Source organism: Carcharodon carcharias, chromosome 34 (assembly GCF_017639515.1).
Source record: "Carcharodon carcharias isolate sCarCar2 chromosome 34, sCarCar2.pri, whole genome shotgun sequence".
Lineage (NCBI taxonomy): Eukaryota > Metazoa > Chordata > Chondrichthyes > Lamniformes > Lamnidae > Carcharodon > Carcharodon carcharias.
In genome coordinates, this window is record NC_054500.1 from 22,944,733 (window position 1) to 22,956,906 (window position 12,174).

The window sequence follows — 12,174 nt, forward strand, 5'->3', positions numbered from 1 at the left end:
GAAGGATCCCCTTATCCCCACTCTCTGCCTCCTGCCAGACAGCCAATCTTCTATCCATGCTAGTACCTTGCCTCTAACACCATGGGCTCTTATCTTACTGAGCAGCCTCCTGTGCGGCACCTTGTCAAAGGCCTTCTGGAAGTCCAAGTAGATAACATCCATTGGCTCTCCTTTGTCTAACCTACACGTTACCTCCTCAAAGAATTCTAATAGATTTGTCAGGCATGACCTCCCCTTGATGAAACCATGATGACTTTGCCCTATTTTATCATGCACTTCCAAGTATTCTGAAATCTTATCCTTAATAATGGACTCTAAAATCTTACCAACGACCGAGGTCAGGCTAATCTGCCTGTAATTTCCTGTCTTTTGCCTCACTCCCTTCTTAAACAGGGCGGTTACATTAGCGATTTTCCAGTCCTCTGGGACCCTCCCTGACTCCAGTGATTCCTGAAAGATCACCACTAATGCCTCCACTATCTCTTCAGGTATCTCCTTCAGAACTCTGGGGTGTAATCCATCTGGTCAAGGTGATTTATCCACCTTCAGACCTTTCAGTTTTCCTAGCACCTTCTCCTTGGTAATGGCCACCATACTCACCTCTGCCCCCCGACTCTCTTGAACTTTGGGGATGTTACTTGTTTCTTCCACCATGAAGACTGACGCGAAGTACCTATTCAGTTCCTCCGCCATTTCTTTGTTCTCCACTACTACTTCTCCAATGTCATTTTCCATCGGCCCAATGTCCACTTTTGCCTCTCTCTTACCCTTTATATATCTAAAAAAAATTCTTGCAATCTTCTTTTATATTACTGGCTAGTTTACCCTCATATTTAATCTTCTCCCTCCTTATTTCTTTTTTAGTTGTCCTCTGTTGGTCTTTGTAGGCTTCCCAATCCCCTGGTTTCCCACTGCTCTTTGCCGCATTGTGTGCTTTCTCGTTAGCTTTTATGCTGTCCCTGAGTCCCCTTGTCAGCCATGGTTGCCTCGTCCTCCCTTTAGTATGGTTCTTCTTCCTAGGGATGAATTTTTGCTGTGTCTCCCAAATTACTCCCAGAAACTCCTGCCATTGCTGTTCCACTGTCTTTCCTGCTAGGCTCATCTCCCAGTCAATTCTGGCCAGCTCCTCCCTCATGCCTCTGTAGTTGCCTTTATTCAACTGTAATATCGTTACATCTGATTCCAGCTTTTTCCTCTCAAATTGCAGGGTAAATTCTATCATATTATGGTCACTTCCTCCTAAGGGTTCCTTCACCTTAAGCTCCCTTATCAAATCTGCCTCATTACACATCACTAAATCTAGAATTGCCTGTTCCCTAGTGGCTCCACCACAAGCTGCTCCAAAAAGCCATCTCATAGACATTCCACAAATTCCTTTTCTTGGGATCCACTACCAACCTGATTTTCCCAGTCTACCTGCACATTGAAATCCCCCATGATCACTGTAACCTTGCCTTTCTTACACGCCTTTTCTATCTCCTGGTGTATCTTGTGCCCCACATCCTGACTACTGTTCGGAGGCCTGTACATAACTCCCATTATGGTTTTTTTACCTTTGCAGTTCCTCAACTCTACCCACACAGATTCTACATCATCTGACCCTATGTCATTTCTTGCTATCGATTTAATTTCATTTCTTACTAACAAAGCAACCCCACCCCCTCTGCCAACCTGCCTATCTTTTCAATAGGATATATATCCTTGGATATTTAGCTCCCAGTCCTGATCCCCTTGCAGCCATGTCTCCGTGATGCCCACCACATCATACCTGCCGATTTCAATTTGCGCCACAAGCTCATTTACCTTATTTCGTATACTGCGTGCATTCAGATACAACACCTCAGTCCTGTATTTCCTGTTCCCTTTCTCATTGTCATCCCTTTATCTGATGTGCTTGAAGTTAGATTCCTAGCCCTTTCCAAACACTCTGTTCTATTTTGTGTTCTGGGGACTTTAATAGCCTGTTCTGGGCTCTCCTTTCTTTTCAGTTTTTTCATAATTTTCCATGAAATTGAATCCACCACCGCCCCCCCCCCCCACAAACTAACCTGCTGCTTTGTTTCCCGTTAGTCATACTTCTTGGAGTTTTATCCTTCCCTCCCCCCGCCACTTTTTAGTTTAAAGTCTGTTGACCATCCTATTTACCCTTTTTGCTAGAACATTGGTCCCAGATCAGTTCAGGTGGAGACCGTCCTAACGGTACAGATCCCTCCTGTTCCAATACTGATGCCAGTGCCCCACGAAATGGAACACCTCTTTTCTGCACCACTCCTTTAGCCACATATTTACTTCCCTTATTCTCGCGTCCCTATGCTAATTTGCACGTGGCTCGGGTAGTAATCTGGAGATTATAACCCTTGAGGACCTGTTCTTCAATTTAGTTCCTATCCTGATAATCCCCAAACAGGTCTTCTTTCCTAGCCTTACCTGTGTTATTTGTCCCGATGTGGACCACAACAGCTGGATCCTCCCCCTCCCTCTCCAATATCCTTTCAAGCCGGTCAGAGACGTCCCTCACCCTGGCACCAGGCAGGCAACATACCATGTGGGACTCTCGATCCTGCTTACAAAGGATGCTATCATTTCCCCTAATTATGGAATCCCCTACAATTACCCCTTGTCTTTTTGCTCCCCCGTCTTGAATGGCCTCCTGTGCCACGGTGCTGTGGTCAGCTGGCTCATCCTCCCTACAGCCCTGTTCCTCATCCACACAGGGAGCAAGTACCTCATACCTGTTGGACAAGGTCAGGAGCTGAGGCTCCTCTGTTCCTGAACACAGGACACCTCTACCTACTTCACTTGCAGTCACACCCTGCTGACCCTGAACACTGACTGGACTTGAAGTACTTAATCTACCGGGTGTGACCGCCTCCTGATACAAAGCGTCCAGGTAACTCTCCTCCTCCCGGATGTGCCGCAGCTACTGGAGCTCGGACTCCAGCTTATCAATTCTGATCCAGAGTTCCTCCGGCAACCAACACTTGCTGCAGATGTGGTCACTGCGGCTCGCAATGGGATCTGCCAGCTCCCACATCATACGGCTACAGTACATCACCTACCCAGCCATCTTGTCTTAGATAATCAATTTATTAATTAGCTTTGCAGTGTTTTTTTTTCAAATTTGGTGCAGATTTCCTACCAACCAATCAGGTCACCGCTTTCCTGTGATGTCACTTTTTTAGTTTTGGCTTCAGTTACTCTGTGCCCCGAGGTCACTGTTCCAGTGCTCCTCTCTCCGAGTCTGAGACAAGGCCATGAATCCCCGAGGTAAGCTAGATCTATACTCAGCGCTCCGGTGCTCCTCCCTCCGAGTCTGCTCCCAGGATTTACTCACCAATTAGCTGCTTTTTCTTTAAAATCCACTTTCAGAAGAGTGTCCCTCACAGGTCTGGTGCACTCCTGAATGCACTGCCTCTTCCTCTCTTTTTTTTAAGTTTGAGGAGGAGGGAGGGATGGAAACACTACAGCAATAATTGGGGTTATTCCGTTCTTTGACAGTGGGTCCTCCTCAATTCCCTCCTGAGTCACGGTGACTTGTCCCAGAATGCGTCAGTCACTTCTCACCATCGCTCTCTGTTGGATGCTCTTCCTCCTGTTAAGTGCAAAAGTCCTTCTCCTCGATTGCCTCCTGAGTCACGCTGGCTGCGGTGACTTCTCTCAGAATGCTTCCGTCACGTCTCACCAATGCCCTCTGTTAGATTGGACCTGTAATGCTCTGCCTGAAAGCACATTGGACACAGGTTTAATATTAACTTTCAAAAGAGAATTGGATAAAAGCTTGAAGGGAAAAGATTTACAGGCTCTAGGGAAAATGAAGGAGAGTGAGGCAAATTGAGTGGCTCCACCAAAGGCAAGATGGGCTGAATAGTCTCCTTCTGTGCTGTTTCATTCCATGGTTCTTATCAAATACTTTCTGAAAATCTCTTGGTTCCCCTTGAGAAGATGGTGGTAAACAGAAGAAGCTACTCCCTCCAGTACAGCAACTACCACATCAGCCAGTTGAAGAGGAGAAGTTACAATCCCTGATCACACAGTGACCACAGAGACTCAGGCTTCCTTTTATTCAAACATACAGAAGGGAACTGCAATCATTCCTAAGAATGACCCAGCTCCCAGATTGATTACATTTCACTACTTTGGTATTTTTTCTTACCATAACACATTTGAGTATATTTGAATACATCCAATCGGTAACCAACACACAGGTACCATGTTAAAACTATCCTACTGAGTACATAAACATGTGATTTTGCGAACCAATTATTCTAAAGGGTGTATATATAATCATATTATCCAATTAAAATTAAAACACTTACGCAAAGACCTTGGTTCTCACAACTCAAGACTGTTTGTGTTTCACCAAAGCCCCCTCTTTATCCATTGTTCATCTTCCCATATCTAAGCTAAAACCATCTGCCCCTTTCCTGTATGAGAGGGGAGTACACGTAATCTAATTTATGTCCTTTCTTGTGTCTCCGGTCTGACTCTCAAGGCTGTGTAATGTTCATCTGGTAATCGTCAACTCTTACTATGTTCAGCAGCCATGTCTGCCTGGAAATTTTAAATGTTGTTCAGTAAATTCTTACAGTGGTCTCTTTTAGCATTTTTAATTTTCCATTAACATAAAAATTCTACTTGAGGCATTGCAGGTCGGGTGGTGAAGTTTGTATCTTTATTAGATTGAAGCCAGCTGGTCTAGATGCTTTGATGTATAGACCAGATGTAGGTTTGAAATGGTAATTAGATAAACATAGGGAAATAGAAGGTGAGGTGTAAAGGGAGAAATTTGCTTTTTAAATAGACCATTCAAAAGAGCAGGTGAAATATTACACCTAACCAGGTGAAGCTCAGGAACAATGTGTTTATTTTCTTTGCAAATGTTACTAGTAAAGTGGGTATTATGAAAGAGTTTTATTGTTAGAAGATTTTAAATTTTAAAAAACCAGTGATAATGAGAATTTGCATTCAAAGTGGAAAATATGTATAAAGGAAGAGAAGCTTGTTGGTAAATGGTTGAGGGATTCAAAGACCTAAAGCCTCCAGCCCGTAAGCTTCTAGTCTGCACTAATGGTAACATGTCTTAATCATCATCCCAAACTCACAGTGCTCTGTCAGTTGCTTTAAGGCAGCTACATAGTAAGTAACTGTCTCTCCAGGGGCACGACAACTTGAATTAAATTTAAAACGCTGTGTTGTTACCGAGGGTTTTGGCTGAAAGTGGCTTTTCACAAGATTTACCAACTCATCAAAGCTCTTGGAATCTGGGGCGTTGGGTGCCATTAGACTTCGAATTAGGCCCAATGTTTTACTGCCATATGTTGATCAGAGGATCGCTCACCTCTTCCCCTCCCCCCGATATGTCGTGGGCCCAAGGTGTTCCATATAATGTGACCAGTCATTAGTGGTCTGATCAAACAGTTCAATATGGCCAAACTGTGGCATACTGGAGGGAGATAACATCGACGACTATGATGAAGGCTGTACTTACAATCACCTTGCAAGATACGGCTGATATACTTCTGTTGAGTTTCTGTGGCTTTCTTTGGCTGACTGGTCATGTTATACCTCGTTGCCAGTTCTTATGTTCCTGCTGTCGGATTGCTTTGCTCAGTGAATGTGGTTGCACGCTGTTAGGGGGAAGAAGGTAAGTAAGAATTTATGGTAAGGGAGAATTTATTGAAAAGGAATGAATTACTTAAAATCTCCAGGCCACCAGGGCTGTTAAGTTACCAGATGAACCTTGCACAGCCTTAGGGCCTGCAGACAACAGAAAGGCCTTGGGAGCCGGACTGGTGTCAGAGCATTGGCAATAACAACTAAGATTAAGTGTGCTCTTCAACAGATAGGGGAAGAACAGATGGTCCCAGCTTAGATAGGAGGGAGGATCTCTGCCTGGGTGAAAAATAGAGACATACGATACATGTACCTGTTACGAGATATCTGTTTAATGTAAACTTATATGTTGATGAGACTGGAATCTGGAAACTGTTCTTGTACGTGACCAATAATGTATAAATATGATGAACACTAGTGGTTCAGCAGAGTGCCGTCTCAAGCTGTGTTGAGATGGTATTCTTCTTGCAATTGCTCGAATAAACGATCGTGACCTGTACCTGAGACTCCTGTGGTCCGTTTGTCAAAGTGACCAGAACACGCCTATCTACTGGTGAGTGAGAATGGCTGGGAAAGCCAAGGGTAACCCTCTGCGTTGATTACATGGGGTCTTTCTTGGGCACAACGTTTCTCTTGGTCACAGATGCTCGCTCGAAGTGGATGGGTGTATACGAGGTGAGATCACCCACATCTGTTGCCACCATAGACCGATCACGTCAGAGTTTTGTGATATATGGGTTACCAGAGATAATAGTGTCTGATAATGGAACGGCATTCACTAGTGGGGAATTCCAAAGATTTACAAGTCTCAGTGGCATAACACTTGTTAAGACCTCACCATACCACCCTCACCATACCACCCTCACCATACCACCCTCACCATACCACCCTGCCTCCAATGTTTGGCCTAGAGGGCAGTCCAGACCTTCAAGTATGGAACAAAAAAACTGGATGGAGGCTGTATTGCAACTACATCATCACCTTTCCTACTCGGCTATAGGACTGCGCCACACACGACCACTGGTATTGCCCCCACAGAGTTATTGATGAAGAGACGTCTCAGGACACGTTTGACTCTTCTTAGGCTGAATTTAGCGGGGGAGGTTAGAGAGCAGTCAGGAGGCCCAGAAAAATGGACACGATTACTACAGTCATGAAAGAAACTTCACTGTTGGGGACACGGTTTTTGCAAAGAACTTTGGAGATGGGCCCAAATGGCTATCAGGTGAAGTTGGTGCTGTGACAGGACCTCTTTCCAATCACATATCGGTCAAAGGTCGGATAATTAGGAGGCACGTGGATCACTTCAGGAAAAGGGAAACAGATCTACAAGAAAGGATGCGCCAAGCATCCCCATTGGAGTCTACACCACATGTGGAAGGAACTCCACTTGGTTTGGGAGCGTGTGCAGGATCCGTGGAGCTTAAGAGAGTCAAAGAAACAAACTTACAGGAGAACCTAGTGGACAGATAACTCCTGAGAGGGAGGCCTCGGATAAACCATCCAAAGTCGTAGAACTACGACGTTCAACACGTTTGAAGAAGCCTCCAGAGAGACTGAATTTGTAAATAGTTTATTTATGTAAACAGTTGATGTATTGTAAGGATTGTAAATTGAACTATTGAGTAAAGGGGGAGGGATGTGGTAATCTGAGGTGCAATACACCTTTAAGAGAATGTGAGCAGATTGACCACCCAATTGCTGTGTAACTCTTTTGAGTATAAACCCATTTCCATCTGTTTCAGATGAAGTTACATTATCTCATACTTTGCCATTGTGAGATTTGAACTCTTGATTGATATTTTGATGATGTAACAGATGTTGTGTAACTCTTTTGAGTACAAACACATTTCTATCTGTTTTTCAGATGAAATTACATTGTTTCATAGTTTGCCAGTGTGAGATTTGAACTCTTGATCTTGGGGTTACAAACCCAGTACCATAACCACTTGGCTATTTAGGCCAAGCAAAAGCTCAGGCTACAATGTTAATCAGTAGTTTACAATACGGTCTGGTTGTGTTAGTGCTCTGCTACTTGTGTTAATAAACACCAGGTGCTTCATCTTACATTAGTCTCTGCATCTGCAGAATCTTGTTTACCAATTCACTCACTGTTAGATAGGCGTGCAACCATGTTCACTGAACAAAGCGACCCAACAGAGAAGGAACATAACAAAGTCCCAGTCTAATGTCCAACTACAGACAGGTTAATCCTTGAATCCACGTGGAGACTTGATTGGAATTACATCCCAGTTATTTAGTACAGGATCTCTGCAGAGGGAAAGATTAGGATGCATCCAACTTTATTTTTTGAAGTAACACAGACCAGGGCTGAACAGGAAGAACCTGGTCTTGATCTAGCCTTCAGAAAGCAGAATAGCACAAGGGCATTTCTCCCTATCTGGGGTCTTAGTCGTTGCTCGGTTAGTTCTTCACACCTCAAAATATGAAGGTCGATTCAGGGGCTCCTTGAGATTATCCAAAGATTCTTTTGTAAGTTTGACTTAATTCCAAGTTGTGAGCTGTGCTGAACTCATCGTATTCCTTTGGCACAAATTTTGGGAATTACACTTGCCCGCGCACAGGTGGGAGATTGTGATCTTTGACATGATTATCACGTGGAGAATTTGGTTTCCTGGTTGCCCTGTCACGGAACAGTTTGGATGGGCAGGTCATGACCCCGGACGACCACAAGCAGATCGTCTATGGGGAGCTGTCTCAGGGTAAAATGACATCAAGGTGGTCAGTACAAACAATACCAGGGGTGCCCTAAACAGGAACCTTATAAACGTCTGCATTGACAGACCATGGGCAATATTTAATGCCCTCCCCCTGTGGCAAGTTCGGGAGGGAGGGAGGATGCTAGGTGAGGACTCTGCCACATTCCTGTCACCCCATAAACTCTGTGGCAGCCATCCTGTCCCTTTGCCAATTTAGGCCCTGACATAGGCAATTATTGCCCACTTAGTGGGTCTCTTGTTGAAATGAAGGGCAGGATTCTCCCTTCATTGGGTAACCACTGCAAAGCAGACCACTGCCCACAGCTGAGCCCAGACCCCGATTTCACACTGGCCAATTTGTGGCCGGTCAGCGTGGAACGCGCACTGAGAACCTCAGCGCTGCCGGGGTGGGGGGGGGAGTTCGAGCACTGAAGTCTGCGCATGCGCAGGGGGGTGGGGAGCGCGCACTGAAAACCCCCTGAAGGTACAGAGCTGACTCAGGGAGCTGACGGATTTTACAATGAAAAATAAAGATTTTAAGAATAAGGGAGACTTGTCCCCACATGTGACTCAGTCACATGAACAGGGATATATTCACAATGATGTTTGTGAGTTTTTATTTTTTTTAAGTTACTGTTGGAAACCTTATCCCGCCCGTGGATGAGGTTTCCTAAAAAATGCAAATGTCGCCTGGCCTAACCATAAGGTAGGACAGGCAGTGAAAAATACAGATTCATTGCTAGCTTAAAGGTCTTAATCGGTCTCTTAATTGTCGGCGGACGCACTGTTAACCCTCGCGTGCGCCCGTCGACTGAAATATCGCGCGAGTGCCCCAAACCATCGCGCACCACTTCACTCCCGATCGGGTCGGGCATCTGCCTGCCCGTGGGATGTAAGATCCTGCTCTGAGACCCCCCAGCGCCTGAGGCAAGGGTCCCGGCCCCGGCCTGGAGAAAGGGTTGGTTGGGTGGTGGGTGGAAGGGTGGGGGTGCCCTCCGACAGCCAACACCCTGTGCAGGCTGCCGACACCCCCCACCCCCATTCCCCCCACCACCCCCCCCCCCCACTCACCCCACCTCGCCCGGGACACCCGTTCTGTCACCCTTTCCCAGCCACCGCTCACCTGTGGCCTGGGGACCCAGCGGCGACCAACATCCCCAGCGGTGCTGCCCTTCTGATTGGCCGGCAGCTCTCGATGGGGGTGCAGGGAGAGGGTTGCTGGGAAAGGCCTGCCTTTGTCCGGGTAAGTGCCTGAGTGGCCTTCTCGGAAAGAGGTGATGCGGAGCTCTGACTGGCTCTCCAGCCGGTGAACCGGACCTCCATGGTGTCCTTTAAATATCACCCCACATCTCTTGAGAAAACAGTGCAGCAGAAATACCTGGCCCCCTTGACCCCCCCCCAGTGGAATCTCTCACTCTACTACATCAAGTCCTTTATGGAGGGCAGCTTAACAAATGAATTCCTGTCTGGTGTTCATTTCCTTCCTGCTGACGTTGTGATTTTGCAGGATTTTTGACTGATATCATGGAGAGACCCCTATGTACATGTGATCTGTGTTGGTGACAATGATGCGTGAGGATTTGTCTGCTCAGCTACATCAAGACACACAACCTTGTGGGTATTTAAATCTGATCTCAATACTTTCCCCAGTGGAACTGCGACCAGTGCATCCACTACACGATGCTCTTCATAGATTTGACAGAAACAGGCCATTCAGCCCAACTGGTCCATGCTCCTCCCACCCAACTTCATCTTACCCAATCAGCACATTGGGTTCCTCCCTTCTCTCAATAGCAATTCTGAATTCTGTTTGTCTGATGAACATTGTAGCCATTTACCTTAAACCATTTGGGCCTTGACCACAGCGTATTTCCCTCCCAGCCTTTTAAACCATTAAGAAACACTGACGCTTTGATGCTTTGCGGTGAAGCAATCGTTTTATTTGTTCATATCAGTGTCACTCCATGCAAAATAAAAGAGAATGAGAAAAGCATAATTACAAGAATCGAAATGGTTGAAGAGAGAGAAGTTTGTCCTTCCACACAGCAGACCCTCGGCCTAAATCGTTCTCATTTGTCTCAGCAGCAGAGGTTCAATATATTTTTATAATGTATTCTTCCATGGGCTGTGGGCAGGCGGGTCTCGTGGTGCAGTCAGTCGGGTCCCTACCTCTGGGCCAGAAGCTCTGGGTTCAAGTCCCACTTCAGCACTTGATGGCTGCAGAAGGTGTGTTTATAACCTGGCCAAACAGGTTGATTATCAGCTTGGAAATCCTTCCAATAGGCCGGTGGTAAGAGCAGGAGCTTCCTGGTCAGTCATACTGCATAAGGCAATGGCAAACCACTTTGCCAAGCATAATCATGGACTAGTCCATGGTCCCCAATGCCTTCTTAGGACATGGTAGGAGGAGGGATGTGGGCATCACTGGCAAGGCCAGCATTTGTTGCCCATCCCTAATTGCCCTTGAACTGAGTGTCATGCTCGGCCATTTCAGAGGGCAGTTAAGAGTCAACCACATTGCTGTGGGTCTGGAGTCACGTGTAGGCCAGACTGGGTAAGGATGGTAAATTTCCTTCCCTAAAGGACATCAGTGAACCAGATGGGTTTTTAACAATTATCAATGCTAGTTTCATGGTCACCATTACTGAGACTCGCTTTCAATTCCAGATTTTATTAATTGAATTTAAATTCCATCAGCTGCCATGGTGGGATTTGAACCTGTGTCCCCAGACCACTAAGCTGGGCCCCTGGATTCCTAGTCCAGTCACATTGCCAACCACAATCTCCCCTTAAATATAAAGAAATGGGCATTTGGAATGTGGAGCATTTCATTCTTGTAGATCGAGGATCTGGACTTCATCCAGACTGCATAGGCACACCTTTCCTGCCCTCAAAAGTGCCAATGAATCACTGTTGCCTGCAGGCAACTGATGCACACCAATATCCCACAGCAGCGGTAAGAGGCGCGGCTGGTCAATCTGTTTTGGTGATGTAGTGAATGCCACCAAGGCTGAGGACCAAATCTGCTCATCCTCTGTCCAGAGGTCCGACACTGGGCAGCCAGGTTCTTATTGGTGCCGTGGAGGGTGCTGATGTTGGGGAAATGGCTGGTACAGCTTTTCAAAGCAAACCAAAAAAAAAGGGGGACAAACCATTTAAGCCTCACTTAAATTCGCACAAAGACAAATTTTAACTACCCCTCTGCCACCATCAACACAGAAATTGATCCACACAAGCGCATCTGCATTGGTTGGCTCTCTTCCATCTCCTCCTGAGGCCCAGGTACAATGAGCTTTAGATGATGTTCTGGCTGGAGTTGGAGACAGACGGAACTCGCCGCTTTGTGTAGCTGGCTTGATTGACACCGTTTCTCTGTTCAGCATCTTGGTAACCCCTCTTCATCATCCTTGTTAGATAATCGAACAAACACTGGAGACAAAGTTACAGTTAGTCAGTGATCAGAGTCAGCTTCTCTACCCCTTCCCTCCTCCCCTCAACCCCTCACACCTCCCTCACAACTTCCCCTTCCCTCAACTCTTTACCTCCTCTCACTCACCCTTCCTCTTACCCTTCCCTTTCCTTCTCCCTCTTTCCCCTCCCCTCCTTCTCTCCTTCCCTTCTCCTCCTTATCCCTTCCCTCCCTCATCCCTCCTTCCCTCACCCCTATTCCTACTTCTCTGCGCTCCTTCTCCTCCATACCCCTCCCCACACTTTCCCTTCCCTCCTTCTCCTCTTCCTCCTCCCCTCCCCCACCCACTACCCCTTTCCCCCCCTTGCTACCACCCTCCCCTTTACCCCCTCCATCCCTCACCAACCTTTCCCCTCCCTAACCCCTTCCTCT

At 46.5% G+C, this 12,174-nt stretch overlaps 1 protein-coding gene across 1 annotated transcript in view; it reads right to left on the bottom strand.

The window, feature by feature from the left end:
* Nucleotides 1–10,988: 10,988 nt before the first annotated feature.
* Nucleotides 10,989–12,174, bottom strand: part of xgb (x globin) — a 71,549-nt gene continuing 70,363 nt past the window's right edge. Inside the window, exon 5 of the mRNA XM_041179224.1 lies at nt 10,989–11,762. Within this exon, the coding sequence (XP_041035158.1) occupies nt 11,628–11,762 (135 nt within the window). The 3' untranslated portion in view covers nt 10,989–11,627. The remainder of the gene's footprint in view (nt 11,763–12,174) is intronic.